This window comes from Serinus canaria, chromosome 14 (genome assembly GCF_022539315.1).
Source record: "Serinus canaria isolate serCan28SL12 chromosome 14, serCan2020, whole genome shotgun sequence".
Classification (NCBI taxonomy): domain Eukaryota; kingdom Metazoa; phylum Chordata; class Aves; order Passeriformes; family Fringillidae; genus Serinus; species Serinus canaria.
Window position 1 is genome coordinate 5,927,433 of NC_066328.1, and position 24,622 is coordinate 5,952,054.

General features: G+C 41.3%; 1 protein-coding gene across 2 annotated transcripts in view; it reads right to left on the reverse strand.

The window, feature by feature from the left end:
• GRIN2A (glutamate ionotropic receptor NMDA type subunit 2A) overlaps nt 1-24,622 on the reverse strand; it is a 157,422-nt gene that overhangs the window by 53,109 nt on the left and 79,691 nt on the right. For both annotated transcript variants that reach the window (XM_050980031.1, XM_050980032.1), the window contains exons 3-5: nt 18,536-19,128; nt 8,673-8,787; nt 155-360 (exon numbers count right to left, since the gene is read on the reverse strand). In XM_050980031.1, coding sequence (XP_050835988.1) covers nt 155-360; nt 8,673-8,787; nt 18,536-19,128 — 914 coding nt within the window. The remainder of the gene's footprint in view (nt 1-154; nt 361-8,672; nt 8,788-18,535; nt 19,129-24,622) is intronic.

Consider the following 24,622-nt stretch of genomic DNA (forward strand, 5'->3'; position numbering starts at 1 on the left):
ACTCTCAACTTTTTAAAAAGGAGGATGTGCAAAGAGCATATCATGCGGGAAAGGGAAAAATAAAAGGGAAAGGGAAGGGGGAAAAGGGAAGGGGGAAAAGGGAAGGGGACTATATTTTGCAGTTGGGAAAAGGGAACATTGTGTATTTACTCACTTAAGTTTGACAAATTTCCGGCAGGGCACGGTGTTTTTTTGGCAGCTCTCCATGAGAGGATCCACGTCCTCCACGATGACAAAGGGAGCCTCCTCCAGGGTGACAATGCTCAGGTGGTTGTCATCGGGGTCGCTGTCGGCGAAGGAGCTGTACCTCGGCCACACCGAGTACTTGAGGCTCAGGGAGTTGTTCTCCCACTTCCCCACCTGAAAGGCCAAGAGCCACAGGCTGCTGAGAGCTTCCTGATGGTGTTGGACAAGGTGGGACCAGTATTAAATGGGCTGGGACACATGCCCAAGGAATTACATGGCCAGGACAGTTGGTCTGGGGTTTTGTTGTTAAAATTACTTTGAAATTCATTAGCAATTGCATGAAATGAGAAAATGCACAGTGGTAAAGACAAACAAGGTAACATTATTCTATTATTCTAGGTAACTGTTTTGTACAGACTGGATGTCATCAGTTAACACCATCTATCACCTGGTGCTACATGCACTGAAATTTGACAGTCAGCATTTCTATTTGAGAACAGCAACCAGACACTCTATTTGTAACCAGGACCCATTCGAAGTAATAAAAAAATATTTCTAAAAAATCAACCAAACAAACCCCTAATGCACAGTCACTCCTACCCATCTGACCAATAACTAAGAGATCACAATGCCATTTCTGTATCTTCCCAAAGAGAAGACTCTTGGACTCTTACACATTGAGAGGCCATTGTAAAAGCCTTTACCCAGGCTTCCACTGGAGCCAGACCAAACCATATTTTTAGTAAGAATTTCCATTAGAGTAATTTCTCATAACTTTTTTATTCTGCCAACTGTTGGGTACTTTCAAGAAAGCCAACCCCACTGCACATGAAAATTTCCAGCTTATTTACTATTATAAAATATCCCTTCTAAATTACCCACATTTCTTTCCATTTCCAGATCACCAGAAGGAGGTTTATGATTTAAATATTTTCCAGTCTAGTGTTTTCCTCCTCAGATTGTTTAACTACTTTCTATCCACAAATCTAATTGCATGTTTTATCTGATGACAGATAGTATAAATGAGCTAGCAATCCACATAATTTATAACCTAATGCATTTTAATAATTCTTGAGCTGCTTAAGCTAAACAAATGACAACAATCATAAGGCTGTTCAAATATTTCTTTTGTGAGGAAAATGTGGGAATTAACAGTACAGTAAGAGACTCAAGCCCATAAAAAAAATTTAAATTGTTATCTATGTTCTGTCTTCTAAAAACTTGAAAGTTAATCACAAAAATTCCTTGAGAACATGATTTATATCCATTCCTATTTTGGGAAGCCTATAAGCACATGACCTTTGCAGTTTTCTTTCCATCCTGTTTATAAGTCAAGATGTTTTACTGAACTTTCATGTAGGAGGCAGAAATGTCAAATCTCTACTCACTTAAATTAGGAAATTCAAAGTATCTCAAGAGAAGTAGGAATTCTCACTTAAATCAATGGGAATTGTATATATGATTACGGTGTATATAAATTTCTAGTATGAAATTTATCCAAAACACAGTGGACAAAGCCTTTAGGAGAAAGGCTAGTTCAGCCCCAGTGGAACAATCTATTCTTTCTATAAAGAAACCAGTCCAGTTGTTGAGGTGTGGTAGCAGTGGCAGTGACAGCAGTGGCAGTGACAGCAGTGGCAGTGACAGCACTGTGTGCTGGCTGACGTGAGCCACGGTGTGGTCACAGCCCTGAGCACAAGATGGGGGTGGCCATCTGGAATGGGAGGATTGCAGCCAGCCCAGGCCCTCAGACAAACAGCAAACATGCCAAGGGATACCAGGGACTTGAGAAGTGGAAAATGTGCCTGACTGTCTGCCTATTCCAGTCATCAGCAAGGAAATGGGATGGCATTTACATCTTCAAGTAAAAACATGCAATGGTAGATACAACCATTGTATTTCTTTTGCATTTGCACATTCTTTCCTATTTTCTCTGACTTCACATGCAGTCTGGAAAATTCCTTCTGGTTTAATCTCTACAGGATGCAGGAAGGGAAAGGGAAAATGGCTGAGATCATGGAAGAGCTGGTTTGAAGTCAGAGTGAGGTAGCAGCCACAGGGTGCTCACCTCATCCACTGTTGCCTAAAGCTCCCCACATCTGACTCTGGCCCATGTGCTTTGACCACCCCATCCCAGCCCTGTTATCTTTGGAAGACTGCAGCCAAGGAGAGTGAGAATGAAGAATTTGGTGTGATAATGAAGAATTTGTTGTGTTTCTGTGTGGCAGCCAAAGGCAGAGACCTGCACAGTTCCACATTGCTGTACCTGAGTCCCCCTCCTGCTGCATCCCAAAGAAGTCTCTGAACAATGGAAGGATGATTAACACAGTCCTGCTCATCAAACCAGAGAAAAAGAGCAAGGCCAGATCCTGAGCAGAGCTTCACTGAGTGCCAGGGCTAGCACAGAAAGAGAGTCTGTCACACCAGCATATCTCACCAAAAACAACCTAATACCTCAGTCCTGTCACCCTCCTCCCAGCAGAGGGGAGCTGTACACAGCACACACCCATCATCCCTCGGTTAGAAACAATGCTACATGACAACAGTGATACTAAATGCACTCCCAGGACTACCCAGCCAAACCTTTCAAAAAGATTTTCAGGGATGTTCCTTCTACATTTAACACACATACATTGCAAAACATACTTCTTGAGCTGTCACAGTTAAGAAAATAGTGCTGAGCAAATAAAAAATCTAGCCCATCTTGCTTTATTGAAAAACTATTTACTACTATTTTTTCATTACACTTTGCCACTTAAAAGGAAGAGCTACTCTGGCAAGCTTTAAATCAATAACTAAACAGCTAAAAGAGAATTTGTCAGGTTAGCAATAACAGCTGCAGAACAAAGCACAAGAGCAAAACCCTTCCTCCAGACACAGCATCTGCTGTGCACCACCTGCTGCAAACCTTTGTGCCACTTCTATATTTCTGAGGGTCCATATTTCACAATGGCACTCTAAATGACAAAATATGATGTGAGCAGTTCCATGTCTTATTCATAAGAAGTGGTTTAGAGTCCTGAATGGTTTGAAGACATCCATTTAAAGACTTTGAAGTTTCCAAAATTTGCTGCAAAATCTCATATGGGGAATGCAAATGTCCTGCTCTTCCCTCATGGCTGCTGTGACACCATCAGGAAGGCACCAGTCCTGAGACCAGCAGGGCTCCAAGGAAAACACAGGATCCAGGGGGATTATAAACAAACAGGAGGAGATTGAAAAGCTGCCACCTCCTGCAGCCTCATTTTTCCAGACAGAATTATTAATTAGCACTCACCAAATCCTCAGTGGCTGGTACAGTTTTGGTTGTGGGCAATGTCCCAGATAACTCTGTGCAGTGCCAGAGCTCAGACTCTTACCAGAGAAGCCATTTTAGGAGTTGATTATGTCATTAGAAAGGAAGAGAGCTAAACAATTTGACAGCTCATTCTTTCACCTCCCAGTGGAGGATGATTTTTTTGTCACCTCTGCACTCAGTGAAGACCTTACAGCTCTCCAGAAATGCCCAGACAGACACACCTCTGCCTTCAGAGAGGGAGAGCTGCCCCCAAAGTCTTCCTGTTCTCTAATATATAGGTGCAAAGAACAGGGACAAAGCACACCACCTTTGCTTTCCATGGGAGTTATGATTCCTTTACAGCAGCAAAGAGCTGGATCCTCCTTGGGAATACATGATGTAAGAAGTGCTGCATAATAGTTGGTGCAATTCAAACAATTCAGCAGAGTAAAGGTCAAAGGAAAGGCCTTTAGGCTAGGCAGAAGCTCACTGATACAGAAACAACATGCAATTTTCAGCTGGCAGTAAGTGTCAGGATAGGCATATTTACAGGAAGGCTAAATACACAAAACAACAAGGATGGAATACAGGGAATGACAGCCCAACAGATGTTAAAGAGCACGCTGCTGCTTCTGCTAGGGGCAAAAAGAATGTATCACATTACAGCACAGAGCTACTGACAAAAGATACCCCAGCAAACAGATTATTAGCTCAGGCAATTTCAGCTGTTCTAGTTAAAATATCTGCATTTCTCACAAGTGTTAGGGAACATCTATCACGAGACACAAGGGTAAGAGCCTAAATGAGGGATGTGGGACTCCAGGCAGCTCTCCAAAATGCAGTTTATTGTACCCAAGGTGTCACAGCAGCCCAGGGCTGTGGGTGACAGAGCTGTGCCCACAGCTGTCACCTCCAGCTGCAGGCAGGCCTGGAGACCCTTTGGTTTTGGTTACAGTGCATTCTATACTTTTCTTTGCTTCACATCTTAATACGACGGAACCAATCTATCCCTAACTTTATCTCTAGCCTCTCATAACTACTGTAATTACCATATTCATGTTACCATTCCCCAATCACTAAAAGTCAGTACATTACAGTCTAAGCTAGAAGTTGTTTTTCAGTTTTCTTGCAGCAGAAAATTCTGAGCCCTTTTTTCCACTTGCCACAATTGCTGACTTGTTTGCCTGTGCTCTCTTTCTGCTTGGTAAAACATCTTCTTGTTTGGGGTGGGTTTATCCTTTGCTCTAAGCCATAAAAACCCTTTCTAACCCTTTGTCTCCTTGGTTATCCAGTCAGACTGGCTCAGCAGTTCTTTTCTTCTATATCAAAACTTGCTTCCATTCTATTCCTTCATCAGACTCCACATTTAAAAATCCTTCTGCTAAGCACACATATCTGTGAGACTTTCCTGTCAAACTTTCATTCTTCCCAACACACAAGGATCCCTCAGCTGTTGTGACCCTTGCTCAAATCAATCAAGATTTCACAAGAAATTACCATGGAGCACCTCACGGATTTTTTTACCCCCACAGGACTCTGACAAAAAGCTCTGTCAGAAATCTGCCTGAGACTGGGTTGGGTTTCTCATCTCCTGCCCAGTGAAGTCAGCTCCACAGGCAGCTCCAGGAGCTTTCTGCTCTGGGCTACCTGGCAGTGGATGTTGGTAGCCAGATGGAGCTCTCTGGGAGGACCTTGGTTCATTTATTCCAGGCAGGAACCATGCACCCTCTGCCCACTCCTTCCTACTTAGATACAAATGTGTACAACCCCACAGAGAGCTTGTAAACCTGGCATGTGCTGCTTCAGAGACAAACCCAGTGCATGAAATCCTGCATCAGTGGAAAGTGAAAGATGACAGGCTCTGTTTAGGATAAACCTGGATGCAAAGGAACAGTTCTTGCAGTGGTGTTTCATTGGCAATTGTGCCATGCAGAACACAGGTTCACCCAGAATGCAGACCACCATGGTAACTTCATCTGTACCTACCTAGAGCATCAGTAAAAATTGTTTTTACCCTGGAACTCATCCTTACACATGGAACACACTCATCTTTAAATACAGTCTTCCCCACCTCAGTTAAGATATGTGATACATACTGCTAATTAAACTGCTTACTTTTTGCCACTGCTAATCATATTCTAGTATATGATTTTAATATTGGATTGATTTGGTTTAATTCTACATTTAAAAATATATTTTAAAAAAAGGAAAAAGCCAGAGTAGCAGTCTGTGAATTCAGTGAGGTTGATGGGCCAGGTGAGACATGCAGGTCCCACCTCTCTGAGCTGCAGCTGGGGCTGCTGAGCCTCTGAGGGCTGTTGAGCACAGTGATCCTGCAGTGCTTTGGTGATATTTGGGCAACACTGCTAACTCAGGTAAATTTATCAAGTTTCACTTTAACGAGCACATTAAGCTTGTCTTCTTAAAAATCTCTTGCCTGAGAACAGCATCCCCTTTGCCTGTCAAGAATGTGAATGTTGGTGTCAGAAGTTTGAGTAGCTGCTTTAGGATCTGTCAAAATATCTTGCTGGATGCCTGTGAAACATGCCCAAAAAGTGATTTTCAGTCTTCAAACTATTATTGTTCAAAGAGCTTTCTTCAGCATCTGATATGGGACAAACCCCTCAGTCAACCCCACTCACATCTGAAGTTACCACCTCAAAGTTTCAATACTGAGTAAAGAAAAAATAACTTATTTTCTGAGGGGTGAGGTAAATGTTCTCCAGCTATGGTTGCACAGCTTCCCTACAACCTTAAGCTTTAAGTGAAGTATGTCAATTCTGAAACCAAAGAAAATTTGTATTTGAATAAAATCAGTTTAGAAATAAAGAAAAAATTGTTTTAGTAATAAATCTTGAATTTTTAGGAGGATACCAGGTAAAAAGTTCTTCACATAAAACACAATTACTCTTTCTGCATAAATAATAAATTAGCTACTTGCAGTATGTACATTAGTTACATTATGAGGATTTACAGGCTGTTGCACTGTCATTTTTTTCACATGAGTAAATTATTTAATTAGATGCTAAGACTTGATTTTTCCATATAGGATTGAGGATGTTTAATAAGACTTCAATAAAAGCATTCTGTGATACTCCCTGCTGCACTGTAAAAGAAAGGAGAAGCACATGCCTGTCTGGAAACTCAGAGCAGCAAATGTTAGATCTCAGATGAGTAATTTTGACAGTTCTGAAATTGAGCAAAACAGCTCATAGAGAAAGGAACAAGAGGAAAGAAATTGCCCAAGAGATATGGGGTAAATCCTGCAACTTGGAGAGAACCTTGAGAACACTAGAGAGCCGTTCAGGTAAACCATGTGGAAGAGAAGGGCCTCCTCCATCTCTCAGTCAGTGGAGCTGAAGTGCACAGGGACCCTGCTGAAAAGGTCTGGGGTGTGCCCAGACAGCCCAGAGCTACATCCAGCTTGCCAGGATAATTGATTAGTTGGTTTATTTGTCCTCACCCACAGAGGCAGGATCAGCCTGTGGTCAGGAGAAGTCTGGTGGTGACAGAGCGCTCCTGGCTCTCACATCTCCCCTCTGACAGAATTTCTGATTAAAGCTGGGCCCTTCCAGCCCTTCTGGAGCAGCCACCAGAGCTGCCCTGCCCTCTCTCCTCTCTGGCCACCAAACCAGGGCCACACACCACCACTCACATCCCTTTTTGTTCCTCCTCCTAGAAACCTGACAAAGGGCAGGAAGGGATTCACCAGCTGCAAAACTGCCCAGCCGAGGCAAGGATCAGCCTGAGGGAGCCCAGCACTGCAGGGGGAGTGGGCACTGCTGCCCTACAGCCATGGCAGGCACAGCCCACCCCAAACCCTCATCCAGGGCCTCACTGGAAGGTTAAAACAGGCTCCAGTTATTTCTGGGAAATAATGATGGCTCATGTATCCAGTATTTCTTTGCTGCTGTTGGATTATTTTTCAAAAAAAACAAACCCATCTCTCCTTGTCCTTTGAATGGTCTCTTTAGAGAAGTTTCAAGGTACAAAATGTATGAAATTATTTTAACATAAGCATTGTTGGCTGCCTCTTTGAGCATTTTCTTCCTTTGGCACCTCATGCTAATAATATTCCCCAAGCAGTATTATATTTTTCCAGAACATTATATATGATATGCAGACTGTTGAAGAATTTTAAAACAGGGTAAGAAATTTTCATAACAGTTAGTGAGCAAATGATTCCTCCAAAGATTCAGATTGACACATTTGGAGAGGATTAAATTTATCCAGAGAATTAAATTTGCATCAAATGAACATAAAGAAATACACAGCATAATCTAGGACTACTCTCTGTGTTTCTGCATGACTAGCATATTTATTGAGATGTCCTTCAGTAATTCTGATTTTGTCATTTTTATTCATCATCATGAAGAATCTTGTAGTCTTATAAACTGGGATTTAAAGTTGATTTAATGGTTTTTTAAAACTATAACAAAAAGAATTCATAAATTTCAGCAGCTATTTAGATAATGCAGAATCACATTTCATGAATTTAAAATAAAACTGGTAGATGATTTAGATGTATGTTTTCCTACAGTCTTGTATTAAAAACAGTTTCTTAAAACAAGTGTTTAAACATAGAGCCACAGCCTGCAAAACTCAGAGCCAAAATTATCACAGGCTGAGACTGGAGTTGAAAAGAAATGATGCTTGTGATAAACTTTTTCCTTTACTACCTGCATATATGATTAACATTGATGCTACATTTTTCCTTCTAATCTAGAACTCCATATGGAGATCACTTGTCTACCTGGACTAGTCAAGATTCTGAATTTTTTAGGCAAACATTGATAGGATTATTCTCCAATTCAACAGGAACTTCACTTTTTTTCTAAAGTGTGCTTTTACTTAAAAGTAAAAAGCACACTTCTTTTACTATAAAATCTGTCAAAAAAACCCCACAAAATCAAGCAAATAAAAGGAATGGAATTGTCAAGATATAAAAACCCACCCAAATTCAAGTAGCTGAGGACCAAGCTTCTGGACATCTTTCAGTTATCCATTTTACATTACTAAATTTTAAGGAGAACTGGAAATGCAGGGTGCCTTTCATAGAAATCTGAGCTCCACGTGGCTTTTCCTCACTGATCTGTAAAAACTCATCAGATATACTCAGGATGGTGCACAATTGTCCCTTCTGAGTGCTGTGACCCACCTGCAGGAGCAGGACCCCTGAGATGTGACCCTGAAGCCCCCCAGTCCTCACCTTCTCCCACTCGCGCTCGTTGTTCAGCACGATCACCACCAGCCTGGGGTGCGCCTGGTACCCGTCTGCTGTGAAGGACAAATCTCTGCCTTCCCACGTCACATTCATCATAAACCTGCAAGGCAAGGAGGAAAAGTTCATTGGAAAATGAATGGGCTGTCCAGCAGTTAAGGAGCAGCAAGTGCAGTCCCAGCAGCACGGATGAGATCCGTGCCCCAAGCCTTGCCAGGGCTGTGGGGAGCTGTGCTTGCAGCGTGGGGACTTGGGGCATTTCAAGGCAGTTCACAGCTCAACACAAAGCAAAATATTGTTAATGTATGAATTATAATGCAGACATCATTTTTAACAGCTTCCACATTATATATGATTATTCTCTCCCCTCCCTTAATAATCTTTCTGGCACTTTGCACAACCCCACCAGCTTTTCAGGAGCATTTTCAACAAACCCACATCACCTCTGTGGGTAACATTGTACTGCTGTGTCACTGAGTAATACTGAGAGCAAAGGGCACCTGATCTGTCATCCCTGTTCACACCTTCAGGAGTCCTGAGAGCTCTTCCCAAAACTCTAGCTACACACAGTGCTGTTGTGCCATGAGGATAAATTCCATCAATGCCAAAACCAGACATGAAAGCTTTGAAGGTGATGGTAAATATTCAGTTCAGTAATTTCAAAAGAAAAAGGATTTATGTTTGTATTCTTTTGTATTTAGCTTAATTTTCAAAGGTTTTCAAAAGACATAGGAATTAATTAGTATTTTGACTAGGGGAAAAAATAGAAGAACACAAAAAAAAGATTAAAAAATGAAAAATTTTAAAATATTGTTGAAAAAAATCAAAACTCCACATTGTTAGTGTAAAGCTGACAGGGCTATCCCCACGGTAAGAGGTAAAACTGCAATTCAAAGTCTTGGGAAGAAGACAGTTCATCCCCCAGCCCATCTCTGTGGTCTGAAGTTATTCACATTGAATTGTTCTGAATTCTCAGTGTATTTATTTGAAAGAAATTCAGCCCAAGACTGATGCAGACAAAAGTGCAGGTTTCCCTCCTAAAGGGAGATGTGTTCTGAAGGGCAGAAATTCACTGTTCTTCATACATTACCTGTAGTGATTTACCCACAAGACACCAACACAGTTTTAATATGTTTGTATGGGTTTGGAGGGAATTTTTGGGTTAGTTGGTTCGTTGTTATGGTTGTCTTTTTTAACAGTAGTGGCAGCATAATCTCCTGGGGAATGTGACACAGACAAAATTCCTCAGCTCCAGATTCAAAGGAGAAGGCTTTGTATTGACATAGCTGCCTAAAAATCCCAGTAGCAGAAGCACATTAAATAAACATGTATAAACCCAGAAGAAATAATGGCATTGTATCCTAACAGTTAATAAATAAATGTACACCTGAACAACCACATAAACATCATTCAGCACCAGTTTGACAGCAATTTGTAAATTCACCCATTGTAATAAGTCACATCTCATTACAGACTTCCAGTGTCAAAATTTTCCCCTTGACAGAACTTTGCTGTCCAGTAGAACTAATTTCTTGTATATTCCATTTTTCATCCAACAGTGAAAGATCTTGCTTGGGAACACAGAGCTTGTCTGCCACCTTGAGAGGCAGCAAACACCAAAGAGGATTTGCTTGTGCTCAGGTGTAAGGAACCAGCATAACATTCACTGTGACCCAGGGAGTGGGATGCCTGGGAAGAGAGCACAAGGGGAAACCAGGGATGTGCTGTGAAAACAGGCAATGCTTGCATTTGCACTTCTGCACCCTGTCCCAGCTCACACCCATGAGGTAACACCCCTCACAATGAATGCATCCCCTGACAAGGCCAGGCAGAAACCCCCTCATTCCCCTGGAGCTGAAAGCCAGGCAGTGTGTCCCTGCCAAGGGACCCCCGACACACACCCTGCACTCCATCGGGCTCCTGGGCTCACCTGGGCTTCTAACCCCCCAGAAAATCTCATTGCACTGGAGGTTGAACCTCCCTCAATGGGATCATCCCCAATTTCAAACACTACTCATGATATTTTGGGCTTCACATTCAAATGTCCTAGCCTGGAAGCTGGGCAAGGGCCACCACAAGATGCAGGGCTGAAGCTCAAGTGTTCCAAAAAGACTAATATGAACCACAACCCTAAAGGGAAAAATTCAGCTCAGTGCATACTTTAAATCATGTGAATTTACCAGCCATTAAGTGAGGAAACACATTTTGCAAGGTTTTTGGTTTGGTTTTTTTTTTTTTAATTCCCTAATCTGAAAAGTCTCTTAAAATTGTATTCTCTGATCCTGATACAAAGGTGTGAGTGACGCACTCTGAGCTACCCCAGATTCTCACACTGCAGCAAGAAAAAAGAACTTCAAAGAGATTCTTGTTTCCCCAAGCACATCCTTCTGTACAAAATTCATCAGCTGCTGTGTTCTCCAGAAATCAATGCCTACAACCTACACTGGCTTTTGAATTGTCATTTTTCCTCTGCAAAGGACAGAAATCCTGCTCTGCTTTTGCTGGCCACGATCCCAAACTGCTTGTCCTACAGAAAATGCCCAGTGCTTGTCTGCTCCTGGTTAGGAACAATGCTGGGAAGAATTTATGTTACTCTTCTGGAGTTCTAAGTTTATCCAAGGTTAATTCTGTGCGAGAGGTCTTTGGCTTCTGGACTGGATAAAATATTTTTCTGAAGTAGCTTTGGAAATGCAAATTCCTGTTCTTAACTAAATGAGGTGTTTAGTTATTTGAACTCCTTACTTTGATGGGGCAATTAGCAGCACACCTTGGATTTGTAGTTAATCTGTTTTCATTCCTCATTAAAGCTACAGCCTTTGCAAAGGCACGCTAGCACAAGGCCTTGTGATGGTATTATGACACTGAAGGCTTAATTAACTTGCAAACTGAAATTTGTAAGATTCCCCAGGTGATACAAAATGGCATTTTTTTTCCTGACAGAAGTTAAGCTAGTCTCACATCGAATCCAAAACAGGTTTTCTATCCTGCTAAGAACCAAACCTTAACTATGTATTTAACAACACTTTTAAACATTTATACAATTCTTTTTTGCTTGTCACCTTCCCAATAAAACTGAGAGGTGTTGGAACACCACAGCAGGACACTTTTGCTGTTGTATTCACAGCAAGCCTTTGAAGCACCCAGGTTACAAACTTCCCTAAAGGTTTTCAACTATATTTTTATAAGCCTCAGTAAGATCAAGTAGTCCACACAGAGCATCAGATTAATGCCAAAACTGCAATATTTATCCCTGTCAAAACTCTAACTTTACCCAGAAAGCCAGAACATGCTGAAAAAGCTGGGTTTTCTTGCTCTGTAACCACAGTCTCACAACTTCATTGACTCGAATTCAATTAACAAATGGGTGAAGGCTTTGCCAAAGGGACCAGGGCTCCGTTTTCATTTGCTTGGATACAATATTGCTGACACAGAGGCACCTGCCTGGCCAGACTCCTCACAGGAGACATGGAATTCCTCATCCATGAGTGTTTGTTAAGGATTTCCTGCACTGGATGAGAACAGTTGAAATCCTGGAGCAGAGTCTTTGAGGTTTTCTACTTCTATGGTAGAAAAAGCAAATATGTTTGCGGGCTGTGGCATTTCTTTTGAGGTTTACCATGTATATGTCTATCCAAGAAACACAAGTGTTCTCCTAACACATCCAAGGATTTGAGAGCAAAACCAAGAAGGCTTAGTGGATTCTGTGTTGGGCATTATTTTAAAGAAAAAAACATAATTTTAAGTCAATTATTAAGGTCACTTTTTACCAACAAAGATTGACCCTAGCCCTGGTTTCAAAAACTTCTCAGGGTGACCTGAGAAAGCCAACAAGGCCAGAATGGAAGCACAGCAGAGCAATGCCATGACACAGAGGCAGGTGTGAGGCCACCTGTGGAGCCTCAGGACCCTCCAGGTGCTCTCTCTGGGATGCCAGGGAGGAGCATCCTCAGCAGGGACCCTCTCCTGCCCACCCACCTGTGTCCCAAAGACCCTCCAGGACTGGCCAGGCTCAGGAACACAATCAGCTCTGCAGGAAGAGGATTGTTTATAATTAGTGTGAAATTCACCTAGAATGCAACTCCCAAACACAGGAGCAGCTGGGAAAAATAGAGTGGGGAAGGCAGGGGCAGTAATGAGAATGTGTCACTTCTAAGCTCCCTTCTGAGGAGAGAACTTAGTCCCCAGACCTGTAAAACAAAGCACAGGGCCTGGGAGCTGCAGGGAGCAGAAGGGCCAGGGGACTCCTCTCTGCCATGAGTTCAGAGCTGCATTTCCTGCCCTCAGATGAGATAATCACACTTGATCAACTCCCCAGGTGCCACCATCAGGGACTATCATTTTTTATTTAGTGTCCTCTTCACCGTGGGGCAGGGTTTCAAATCTCTGAGAACTGCAGGCAATGAAGAGAAGCAGGAGAGGCCTGGGGAAATTCATCTTGCATAAGAGAAACTCTCCCTCTTCTCTCTCAAAGAAGGAATTTCCAAACTGAGATTTAAAGCAGATGAAATACCTCAAAACCTACATGTTATCTGGCAATATTTCTCTTTCCTGCAAATAGTGTAAACCCAACCATCTCAATAACCAAGACAGCCAGCCTATCTGGGCTTGGCATTCACTCAGCCTCATACCTAAAAAAGCAGGAGTGAATCCAAATTTTGTCTTTTCTTCTCTATCTTGTTGAGGCTCTGAACTGCTGAACTTCCTTGCTATGATTCAACCATGACATTTGAATGACACTTATCAGCAGAAACCCCCAAGACACATTATTTATCATTAAGAAACAGATTTCCTCTGTAAAATTAGATCAGAAAATGCTTAATGTAGAATATATAATGTGTGAACTACATAAAGAAATACATCTACAATAGCACTCTAATAAACAAGGAACTGATGCAGTTTTTTTAAGTCAATTCTATATCCTGTGCTATGTAGGATTTTTTTAATATAAATTCAAATCTTTTGCAGTGATGCAGAGTCATTTCTTCCCCTTTGTGCATCCTCCTCCTCCTCCCCCTCCCAGCCCTTGCTCTTCCACAAGGGTCCCTTGCTTTGGAGCTGTCTCCCTGGGCCTGGAGCCAGCAGGATGAGTAAAACTTTGGGAGGGATCTGCTCAGTGACTGAGCAAAAGGAACAGCCTGCCAGCTTCTGGGACCTCCTGCCAGCTGCTCCATAGACTGCCACTGGCTCTGGAAAAGTCATCCTGCCCCAGCTCTGCAGACAACAGCAAAACTCTGGGGGAACCCTTCTGAGAGGGAGGCAAAGGGAGGGAGCAAAGTTAGGAAGAGCCCAACTCCCTGGATTTGCCACAGGTGAGTGTCACTGAACACCAGAATGTTTAGCAGGTTAATGCTGTTATCAGCATCAACATCTCAAACCCAGCCCTAATTTGATCACGTATTGCTGCACCACCTCAGAAGCAGCCCAAACTCTCCCCATGATGTGTGCCTGGCTTCCTGCAGGGAGGATGGTGCCTGCAGCAGCTCATTCATGGAGCATTCCCTGATCTGCTGATGGTGAGCCCTGCTTTCAGCCCTGCAGGCAGGCTCCACTCCACTGCCAGAGGCCAGGCTTGCTCTCTTGTTTTAAATTGTTTTAATTATCACAATAACAAGGTAATGTTCTAACCCAGTCACTGCTTGGTACTTTCTGTTTCCTAAGCTGAATAAACCTGGGAGAAGATTCTAATACAGATTTTCAGTAATTTCTTGAATCACTTTGTAAGCAAACCAGCACCACGTTGGAGTCTCTGGGGCAGAGTGTTCCCCTACAGAATCCCTCCTTTGCTGCCTGTGAAGTTTAGTTTTACTCTGGACTCATATATAATTACTTAAATATCTACAGACCTTCAATCATCCAATAAAGAAGATGATACCTATTGTTCCCAAGTCTGCTGACTTTAATGAACAAATCCTCTACAAATTGGCTGTTGATCTGTAAGTGGGAAAATATTAAACAGATTTGCTGGATTATTCATCAAACCATTGTGTCCCTTTAATCCCAGATTTTGCTCAAAAGCAAAATCTATCTGTCATGATGGAAACTGGAATGAAAATATTGAATTTGGTGACTGACTATCATGACAAGGGGGACAGCAAGCCCTCTCTGAGGAAGGTGCTGTGCTGAAGGATAGCAGCAGCACAACAGCAAGGACAAATGGGCTTTAGTCCCTGGCCCTGTGGACTGCCCATTGCTCCTGGTTCAGGGATGACAAATAAAGGACATTCTGCTTGGGAAGGGTAGAATACTTTCTGGACTTACACCTTCTGTGCTGAAGGATGGGTCTCTAAATCCTGCCTACAGCTGGGCTGCATTTCAGAGCAGAATCTCCCCAAATGTCAGCCCCACATGGCAAACACCTATGGACAGACAAATCCTTTTCCTTTTCAGGACCAGCAGGGCTGGAAATGCTGCAGAGAAATGTCTCTCCCAGGGTCAGGACCTGGAAACAAAGCAGCACCATTTCAATGCACAAAGCAGCAGCATTTCCCAGGACTGGCAGGGTTATTGTGTTTTGCTGTTTGTTTGCTTCTGTGTTTTCCCTTTTTCAGAGAGAAGAAGAGTTTGTTCAACTGACTTGGCATTAATGAGGTGCTAATTCTATTTATCCTGCTGTGCCAGTATTTCACACAATCATGGTTTTCTGCCTTGGGAGATCTGGGTCTTACACAGATGGAAAAAGATGATCTGAATCAATACAGATACAAATATACATACATATCTGTGCTTTTAATGCATTGAAAATGAGCCCTGTATTTTATTATAAATCCTTTATTCATAGAGAAAAACTGGCTTTCCTATGTGTACCAGAAATGAGCATTGATCAGATCATTCCAAAAACTAAGGCAAACCTGATTTTCTTCTGGGTCTAAGAAGGCAATAAAAGCATCTCAGAATTGCAGTGATGGGGGAAAGACAAATTGTGTGCTTCAAAACAAATATATCTTCAAACCAATTTAATACTCAAAGGATTTGAGAAAGAGGGAGGAGGAGCTTTTACTTCACTGCTTTTTTTACATAGAATTTCTTCACAAACAGAGATAAAATTGCTATCTAGATGTGGGAAGTCACACATAAAGCATTATTAACTTCCATTTACAAGCAAATTAGCTATTATAACATAGCCTCAGAATACTATCCTGGGTTTAAAGTGGAATTAGACTGTCATGACAATAGATGGAACCTAAAACTCCTGGTGTTTTTCTCTATTTTGAGCTTTGTTTTGCTCAGGCATCCCCTTACACAGCCTCTTCCCTGACTTCCTCTGAGTTCTCTGCTTCTGAGCTCGCAGCAGGGTCCTCTTCTCCAGCCCTACTCCTCCAGCACTGATTCCCAGATGGACAGGGGGGCAGAGCACAGCAGATCCCAGGTCCATAAGCCATTTACAGTTACTTCAGCCCTTTCCACTGGAGCATGCTCCAAAATCCTTCCCTCAGGTTAGTTTCTCAGTACAGCACATATACATTTATCTTGTAGCTCACAATATGAAACTGCCCTGTCTGGGACCTGAAACTGTGAAGATTCCACTTCACAACAAAACCCTGATTAGGGAATTGATTTTTCATGTAAAGTAGAAGAGAAGAATTTAGTGATGAGGATAAGAAAGTCCAATAAATTTATGTAATTCACCTTCCATGGAGAGACTGGTCAGCTCCCCAGGATTACTTAGTACTGGTAAATGCTTGGATATACTTGCCTTGCTAGCAGATTATATGTGACAGGAATAGTCTTGGGGAGTTATTACATAAGAATGACTATTTAAAGTTTATTTATTTTAGTATAATTCTGACATTTCTAAATTAAAAAACAGCCTGCTTCTTGTTCTTGTGGTGTTGGAGAAGCTCAAAGAATCTCCAGTACAGGAAAGGTATTTTTACTTCATAGCTCAGTGTTTCACATCAGGAGGAGACTTTTTTAACCACAGTGCACTACAGCTTCTCCTATTAATAATTCCTGGGTGCATCATGCACTGCATGCTGCAGAATCTCCTGGTGAAGTCTAATCTCACTACCCTAGCACTCACAAGCCCTGTTCTTGTACTCATGCAGGTTTAATGAGAAAATAAAGATTATTTAGAGACAGACAGCTTATGCTGAGTACTGAATACTTAATTCAAGCCTACACTAGGGTATTAGCCAGACAATAGGGAAGGAGCCTTGTTCAAGACAGGTTCAAGTTTTTGTGCCCCTTCCAAGAGTATTTTAAACCCCAACACTTCTGACAGAACACAACTTTAATTTCACAGAAACTGGAGTTCAATTATTAATAGTGGACTGCTTGGTTTGTAGGTCAGGTGCTGCTGCTAGAATTGGCACAGAATTTGGTTACCAGGATGCTCCCACTGCTCCCTGGAACTGCCAGCACACACACTAAGAACCAGCACGGGGGTGCCATGGGGGGGACAGTCCCCCAGCAGTGCCTCCCCCTGCTCTGCCCTGACACACCACGGCTTTCCCAGAGCCCTGCTGGGCCACACAGCCACCCACAGGGGCAAGTCCTGCCCCATTTGTTACTTACAAAGTGATTCAAGTCCTGAAAATCTGATTTAGAATTTTCTCCCAGGTTTGGTCAGCTTAGGAAGCAGAAAGTACCAAACAGTCACTGGATTAGAGCATTAGCTTGTTATTTTGGTAATTAAAATAATGAGGGAAATCAGGAAAAGAATCACAGGGTTTCTGCAATGTCTCCAGGGAATTTGTAGTTTTAATGGCAGAGGTTCATAATTAGGAAAGGAAGTACAAAAAAACCTGCAAGCATCATACTAAAGGTAAGTTCTCACTAAGGAAATGTTAAAATCAATTTACTTGGTTGCATTTGGCTTTTAAGAAAGCTTCTGAAGAATGCTGTGTGCAAAGAGGCTGTTTTCATGGAAAACAACTGTTCCAGGACATGGTGTGGTAATCAAATCCTAATCTAAATATGCACATACATCTCAAGATGAAAACTGTTCCAAAATCTCCCTTTTGAAATCAGCACCAATTTTCCTTCCTGTCCCTGCTTTTTTTTGTAGAAAGCACTTCATCTGCACTATTTGCTTTGAACAAGGGTCATAAATACTTCTTAGTAGCTTCCATATTGACAAGAACTATTAAAAATATGCAAGATACCCTACTTCCTCTGACAGAGCAGATAAAGAAATATATTACCACGCAACATTTTGGATAGAAGTAATCAGAAGTATCATGTCTGAAAGGGATAATTAAAAGGAAAAATAATAATAACAAAAAAAAGAATCCTGATTTAAACCTTGGGAGTTCCCATCTGACAAACTGCTTAGAGAAAACATCTAAATCAGCTCAGATTAATGCTGGTTAAGTTTCACAGTTATTCTATCAGAGGTGACAAAAATAGACCCTTACAAGTAAAGGGGACAGATTTCAGTTCTTATGTGATAAAAGCTGCCTAACTAATCTAATATTTCTATAATTCCCAGGGACAGTGCTTTAATGCTGCACATTGCTGGTCTTCTGAAATATGACCAGGTTCCTGCTGGTGCAAGTGATACAGGCTCAGCCTCCAGAGCATTTTGGCAATTTTACCTCCTGGTTAAAGTACACAACAGTCCTATTTTGTTCACTCGGCTCCATACCCTCTAAGACCAATTTCTGCCATCTTCTACTCTAGATTCAGAGCAGTGTTTGCTCTGCACAGCACACATCACCTCCAGGAGCACAGCTATCTGTGCAGGAGGACTTCCTGCACTTGCTCCTGCAACATCTGAAAACCTCTGCTTAAAAAGGGCTCAATGGGATTAGCAAAAAAGAATATTCTCCTTCAAGAAACACACAGTGGCAACAAAAGAGAAAACTATCAAGGCTGCAGAGGTTAAAGTAACCCAAAGCAATGATCCTTACTTGTGCAAGGTTTGAGAGGGCCGGTCGTTTTTCTCCAGCTGTCCGTAGCAGCTGGTCCGTGCCTCAGGAAGGAAGGAGTACTTCTCCAGCATGGCTGAGGCAGCAGTGGCAATGACCCCAAGGCCATCCCGAACCCGAGCTTCTAAACTGTAGTCCCACTCATCATAAGCTGCTGAAATGAGTCCTGAAGGAAACTCCTTGGGAGTGATTTCTGTGTTACCACTAACCAGGCTGGGAACTATCCAAAAGAAATCATAGCCAGTAAGGCCCAGGGACCGAGCCTCATCCAGGATGTAGACAGCTTCATCCTTGGAACAATACAGCAGGATGACAGAGGAATGGATTTTCTTCAGCTGGATTTGGGTCTTGGCATCTCCAAAGGCAGTATCGAGTATGATGACGTTCTGCATGTCCCAGCCCACAAAACTGTTTTCCACAGTGGTCTTAATGACATTGATGAAATCTCGATATCCAGGGAAAGTGGTGGTCACCAGAGAGAACACGTGCCAGTCATAATCCTGCATGATCTTCAGCATGATAATGGCTTCTTGCTGGATGGAAGCCCCAAACTGGAAGAACGTGGACATGACATCCTAGAACACCAAACACAGCAAAAGATTAGCAACTTGGTACAGCTCCAAAGAGAACAGAACCTCTGATTCTTCTGCTTTCTGTTCTATCAGAGCTGCCAAACCTCCATTGCATTCCAGTAACTTTCTGTGGCTTATCATTTTCAGACCATCAGTAAGCAACACTGATCATAGGTACTTACAGCTAATCAAAATACTTGCCAAAAAGAACAATCTGGTATTTCCATAGGAAATTTCCAAGTGCTGGATCACTTGAAGACAACTCAAATCAGTCGCTACTGAGGAAGCTCCCTGGGGACAGCCACCCACAGTTAAACAACGCTCCAGCAGGAAGTTTTACATTCCTGTAAACGGGTGAATGCAACCCAACAAACTCCCAGCAATTTGTAGTTACAGCAGAAATAAACTGCAATGCACGTGCTGGAGGAGCTCTGAACTTCCAGACATAATGTCTGAGGGGATTTCATCTCCAAGGTTCACTAGGCTTGGTGGAAGCTTTCAGACTCTGCAGAAGGAGATTTTCTGTCCCCAGGGACTGAGTTCACTGCTCGTCCTGCTCCTTTCAGAGCACACAGCCCATTGATGCCTGATAGAGAATTAACAGGATGGGGCTCCAAGGACAACCAGCAATCTGTCAGTGTCCTCATTAAATGGAAATAGCTTCACACAATGGCCTCAGAGCCTGCAATTGCTCTGTAATGTTGCCCAATACAGATTTGTTTCTAATATTCGTCTTATGATTTACAGAATTTGTCACATTTTATACAGCACAAGGGCAGGTGCTGCTTATTTTGACATCATCAGAAATAGGCAGCACAATTCAATTTGCTGGCACTAAATTTCCAAACACTTTCAGTCATGTATTTTTACTAAGTTGCTGTAAGATCTAAGTTTATGTTTTTAATTTTACATTCTGCATTTACATACAATAATTAACATGCCTAAACTAACATGGGAAGCCATAAAAATCTTTATTTTTATTTTATTTCAGTATGTACTCTTGACCAGTAGAGGCAACTTATTTTCATCATTTTCAGACACAGAAAGCATGAACTCCAGGTGAAACAAAAGCTTATGATTTAAAAATAAGATATGAATCATTCAAGATTTCTTATGCAGGTTTCTGAAGGAAGACACATATGATGCTTTTAATTTAAAGAGTTTTGTGATCATGGTCAAAACTGCTATCCTATTTTACACTTGCAGGGAACAGAAACAGATTCATTGATCTGGGTTTCATGGCAGGGTGGTGTTACACACACAAATATTAGTGAGAATGATAGCTCAGCTCTGCAAGCTCCCCAAATCCATTCCAAGAAAACAGTGTACTTTTTAAAATAGGAGAGGAAAAGTGTTATTACTTTCCAAGTGTAAAGAAGCTGGCACCAGGATTTTATATAGCTTGACAGCAATAAAGTTCTTACAACTTGTGTCAGACCCTGAAGACTGATATTGAAGGTATAAAATACACACTGCTTGGGGCAATGAAATCATCTGCCATGGCTTCTTTGGTACCTCATGTTTTTGGGTTAATTACAAATGTTATAAAATGTTTTGGACAAGAAGTGAATAAGGATTATTTGATTGCTGAATTCTTCTAGGACCTATTTCCTGGTGACTTGGACTATATACATAAAAAACAGCAAAGATTTTCATGTGGGGACTCTCACAGCTAAAGGAACCCAACATACAGAAAAGCTGCTAGAGTCAGCATTTAATGATTTAATTACAGATTTACTACTACAAAGTAAAGTAGGTATCTACAGACAGTGCCATGAATCCAACTCTGCTGCAGCTCCTCACTGATCATAAAAAATCTTGTAATTCAAAGCCAATCACTTCAGTTTTCTTCTCCAACTCTTATCTTGGTTTCCATTTATGATTGTGCTAAATTGCAGTAAAAAGTAAAACCATTTACAGTAGACTAAGTAGATTATATCCATCATATCCTTTTACTCTTCCCCATTTCTGTATGTGTTTTATGGCAATAGAATAATTCTTTCAAACAATATATACACCTTGGTCCTTTGTGCATCACAAGGAATTTCTCCAATGAGGGCAAAAGAAAAAAAAAATCAAATGGACATTTTCAAGGGTGACCTTTCTAACTAGTAAATACAGATTTTTAACCTAGAGCAGTCCTTGGCATCTTCCCTGGCAATTAAGAAAAGTCTTGAGCACAATGCTCTGGGTCACCATTGCAGCAGGCTGACAACAAAAGAGAAGTCATAAAAGCGAATCTTTTCCTTTTGTAAAAATTATGTTAGAAAAACAGTTTATGAAGGGAGTTTTAGACATTTTTGTAAAGGTCACACCCATATTACAAGAACCCATTTCCTGTAATTGTGAATGCAAAGTCTAGTCAAAATCAAGCAACCACGATCAACTTGTGATTAAAATGCTGAAAAAACCTGTAATTATACAGTGAAAAGGAGTTTGGGGTTAGGAAAAATGGAGACACAAACATCACAAGTGAGATTCTCATCTGAAGAAATTCCATGTAACTGCACTGACTGCACAGGATGCTTTTATGGAGCTGAGGACCTGACTGTATTTACAATGCATTTGAAACAGATGGAAGATTACAAGGAAATTGCAGCCTTAGGAACTTCAGCAGATATTTAAATGACTATAAGAAGAATATTCAAGGACACATCCATTAAATAGGGGGGAAGGGTGAAGTTTAGTGAAGAAATAGCAAATAAATAAATAAAACTGTATCAGATTCAACTATTGTATTCTTAAACATCTACAGAGCCTTTCATGTGGGGGGTTTTAAGCTTCACATTCTTTTCAGAAAGCCTTATTATTCCTCTGCTTTATACAGACTTAAATTCCATGTGTGTAATAAAATACCAAGTTCCAATTTTCTACATTCAAATGCAAACTAGAGTGATGTTTGTAAAACACAAAATTATTCCGTTTTTTTCATTTAACTGTCATCTTGTCATGTATTGAGACATCCATCTAAATCATTGCTGAAGCAGGAATACAGATGTAATATCAGAGGTGCTTTGAATGCACACCAGAAATATTTTTCTTTCATTCCTCAATGTCTCCAACTATTGAGATTACTGGTGCAGGTTGCAAGGAAGGAATACAATTTATCCAGGGCAAGAAAATTTTTACAGAGGAATTTCTCAGATAAATCTCAAAGCATGACAATCCCAAGGTGTTACATTTAGTATGAGTAAAGATTTAGTTAAGTAGCTTTCTTTTCCAACTTCTTAGATAGATTCCACCACATCCATGTGAACAAGAAACAGCAATGAAGAGACAGTAAAGAGCAATTGAAAACTTTTTGTTTCTTTCTGTCTTGCACATGAGTGTACAGTCTACAGCAAAACATCTCCCCATATGTTTCACAGCAGAAGGAAATAATCCTTCAATTTGCTTCCTGCTCAAAGTTATTCCTGAATTTTGTATGTGACAAAGTTCTGTCATTGCAGAAGGGCCTTCAGCATTCCCACGCTCGGGCACAGAGCAGCCCAGCTCTCCTGCTGCTGCCACTTGGAGATCAATATCTTAGAGTAAGTTGGTTTTAATTAGTGTACCCAGCCTATAAATCTGTCACTGTTGTCAGAAATGCACATTTCACTTCCCAATTGCAGCAAATTACAGCAATGTTTCTCTGGAGCCTCATCTTCAGCTATTGCCATGACGTCTCAGTTTCCCAGCTCTGGCTTTTCCCCGAGCCCAGCAGGGTCACTCCCAGCTGCTCTAACAGCCCAGGGAAGCCCTGGTGCTGCTTTGTGCCTGCAAAGTACTTGTTATCTAAACTTGTGTAGATTTTGTTAAATGAAAACTAAACTCTAAACCAGAACAAAACTGGGGTCAACACGGGACCAAATCAATTTTCCTCTGCACAGACATAGTGAGGGACAGTCACTTCACTGGTAAAACAATGTTGTGACAGGAAGGGAAAAACCAATATGAAAGAGTTTAAAAAGCAATCCAGAGGATGATTTTATTCAAATAGCAACAAGATTATCATTACAGGACTACAAGTAGGACTTTAACGTTATCTTAATTGCTTCATTCTTACTCTCTTTCACAGAGATCAGCAAAAATCATTTTTCTCTGATTTTGCACCACTGTAAATCAGACAAGCCATTTTCATAAGGATTTACAGCATGTGGTGCCGGGTCTCCTTACACAGTGCAAGCTGTTCCCTGTTTAATGAAATATCATAGTTATATTTCATTTTTAAAAAGACTGGCAAAAATGAGAGCCAGAGGTTAGTCATGAATTCAGCTGAATAATTTAGCATTACATCAAAAATATACTGGATAAAATTATTTGTGCTGACCTCAGATGTAGGTAAAAACATGCACCTTGCAGGGTGTTAACTTGGTACCATTTTTCTTGGATTACTCAAAGCAGTGCCTTGATTCCCTGGTAAACTTGAAGTGAATTGCATTTCTCTGCCATGAATTTCCAGGCCCCAGGCACAGGGTTTTCCTTTGTGGAAGGGCACAGACCCATGCCAAACTTTCAAGTAAATGCAAGCACTGAAGAGGAAGAGCTGAAAGGAAAACCTTTCCTCCAAGACACCCTGCATATTTTTGAATCCTTAAGTTATTAAATTCCGCCTCTCTTCATTAAGAGAGAGAGCAGGCAATTCCCAACACAAACAGCTCACTGAGGTGCCCAGGGAGAAAACTCCTCCATTATCACCATGGGAGCAATTTGAGGGAGGTTATACAAAAATTTGTACTTCCATACAAAGCATAGCAAGATGTGAGGGTGGAGGTAATTTACTCATTCTTACAAAAAGCAGAAAATACTTGCTTCCCAAGGACCTGCCACCTCTCTGGCCTCACAGGTGGTGAAACCAGAGCCAGAAAAAGGGTGGCAAGCTTCTTACTTTGTAATTTAACTGCTGCAAATGCACAGCCACTAAATGTATAAAGGTCAACTAAAAGGACAAACTGAAGCCTTACTTTTTATTTTAAAAGTTTGCTCTAGGAGAGGAACATTGAAGTTGGAGAAGGGCAGTAGCAAGCAAGGGAGTACATTATGGTTTTCCAATATCTGACATGTCCCCTTTTATTATTTCACGGAATAAATATCAGAGAAACATGATTTCAAAAGGTTAGCACTGGCCTAATCAAGCATGTTCTTTCCCATTTCCAGAGGGAGGCTGCAGAAATTCATTTTGCAATGACTTCTGTATTTTTAGGTCATGGCTTCATCCTAAGAATTTTGCTAGATAACAGGTTCTGTGGGGTTTTTTTCCCTTTTTAATATATCCATTTAATGTTATACTACCTATTTGGCTTACGTGGGCCTGTTGAAAGAGCTGAAGTTTGTCACTTTTTGGGTTTTTTGGTACCAGAATAGCAAATAAACAAAGAGAAAGTAATGAGAACAGGGTTTATAGCAATCATTGCAGAGTCACCTGGGTTTGATCCTTTACATTTCCAAAAAATAGAGTGCCAAGTCTAATGAAAGTAACTCAATATGTGATTACAGTGAAATAACCTAATTATGGTAG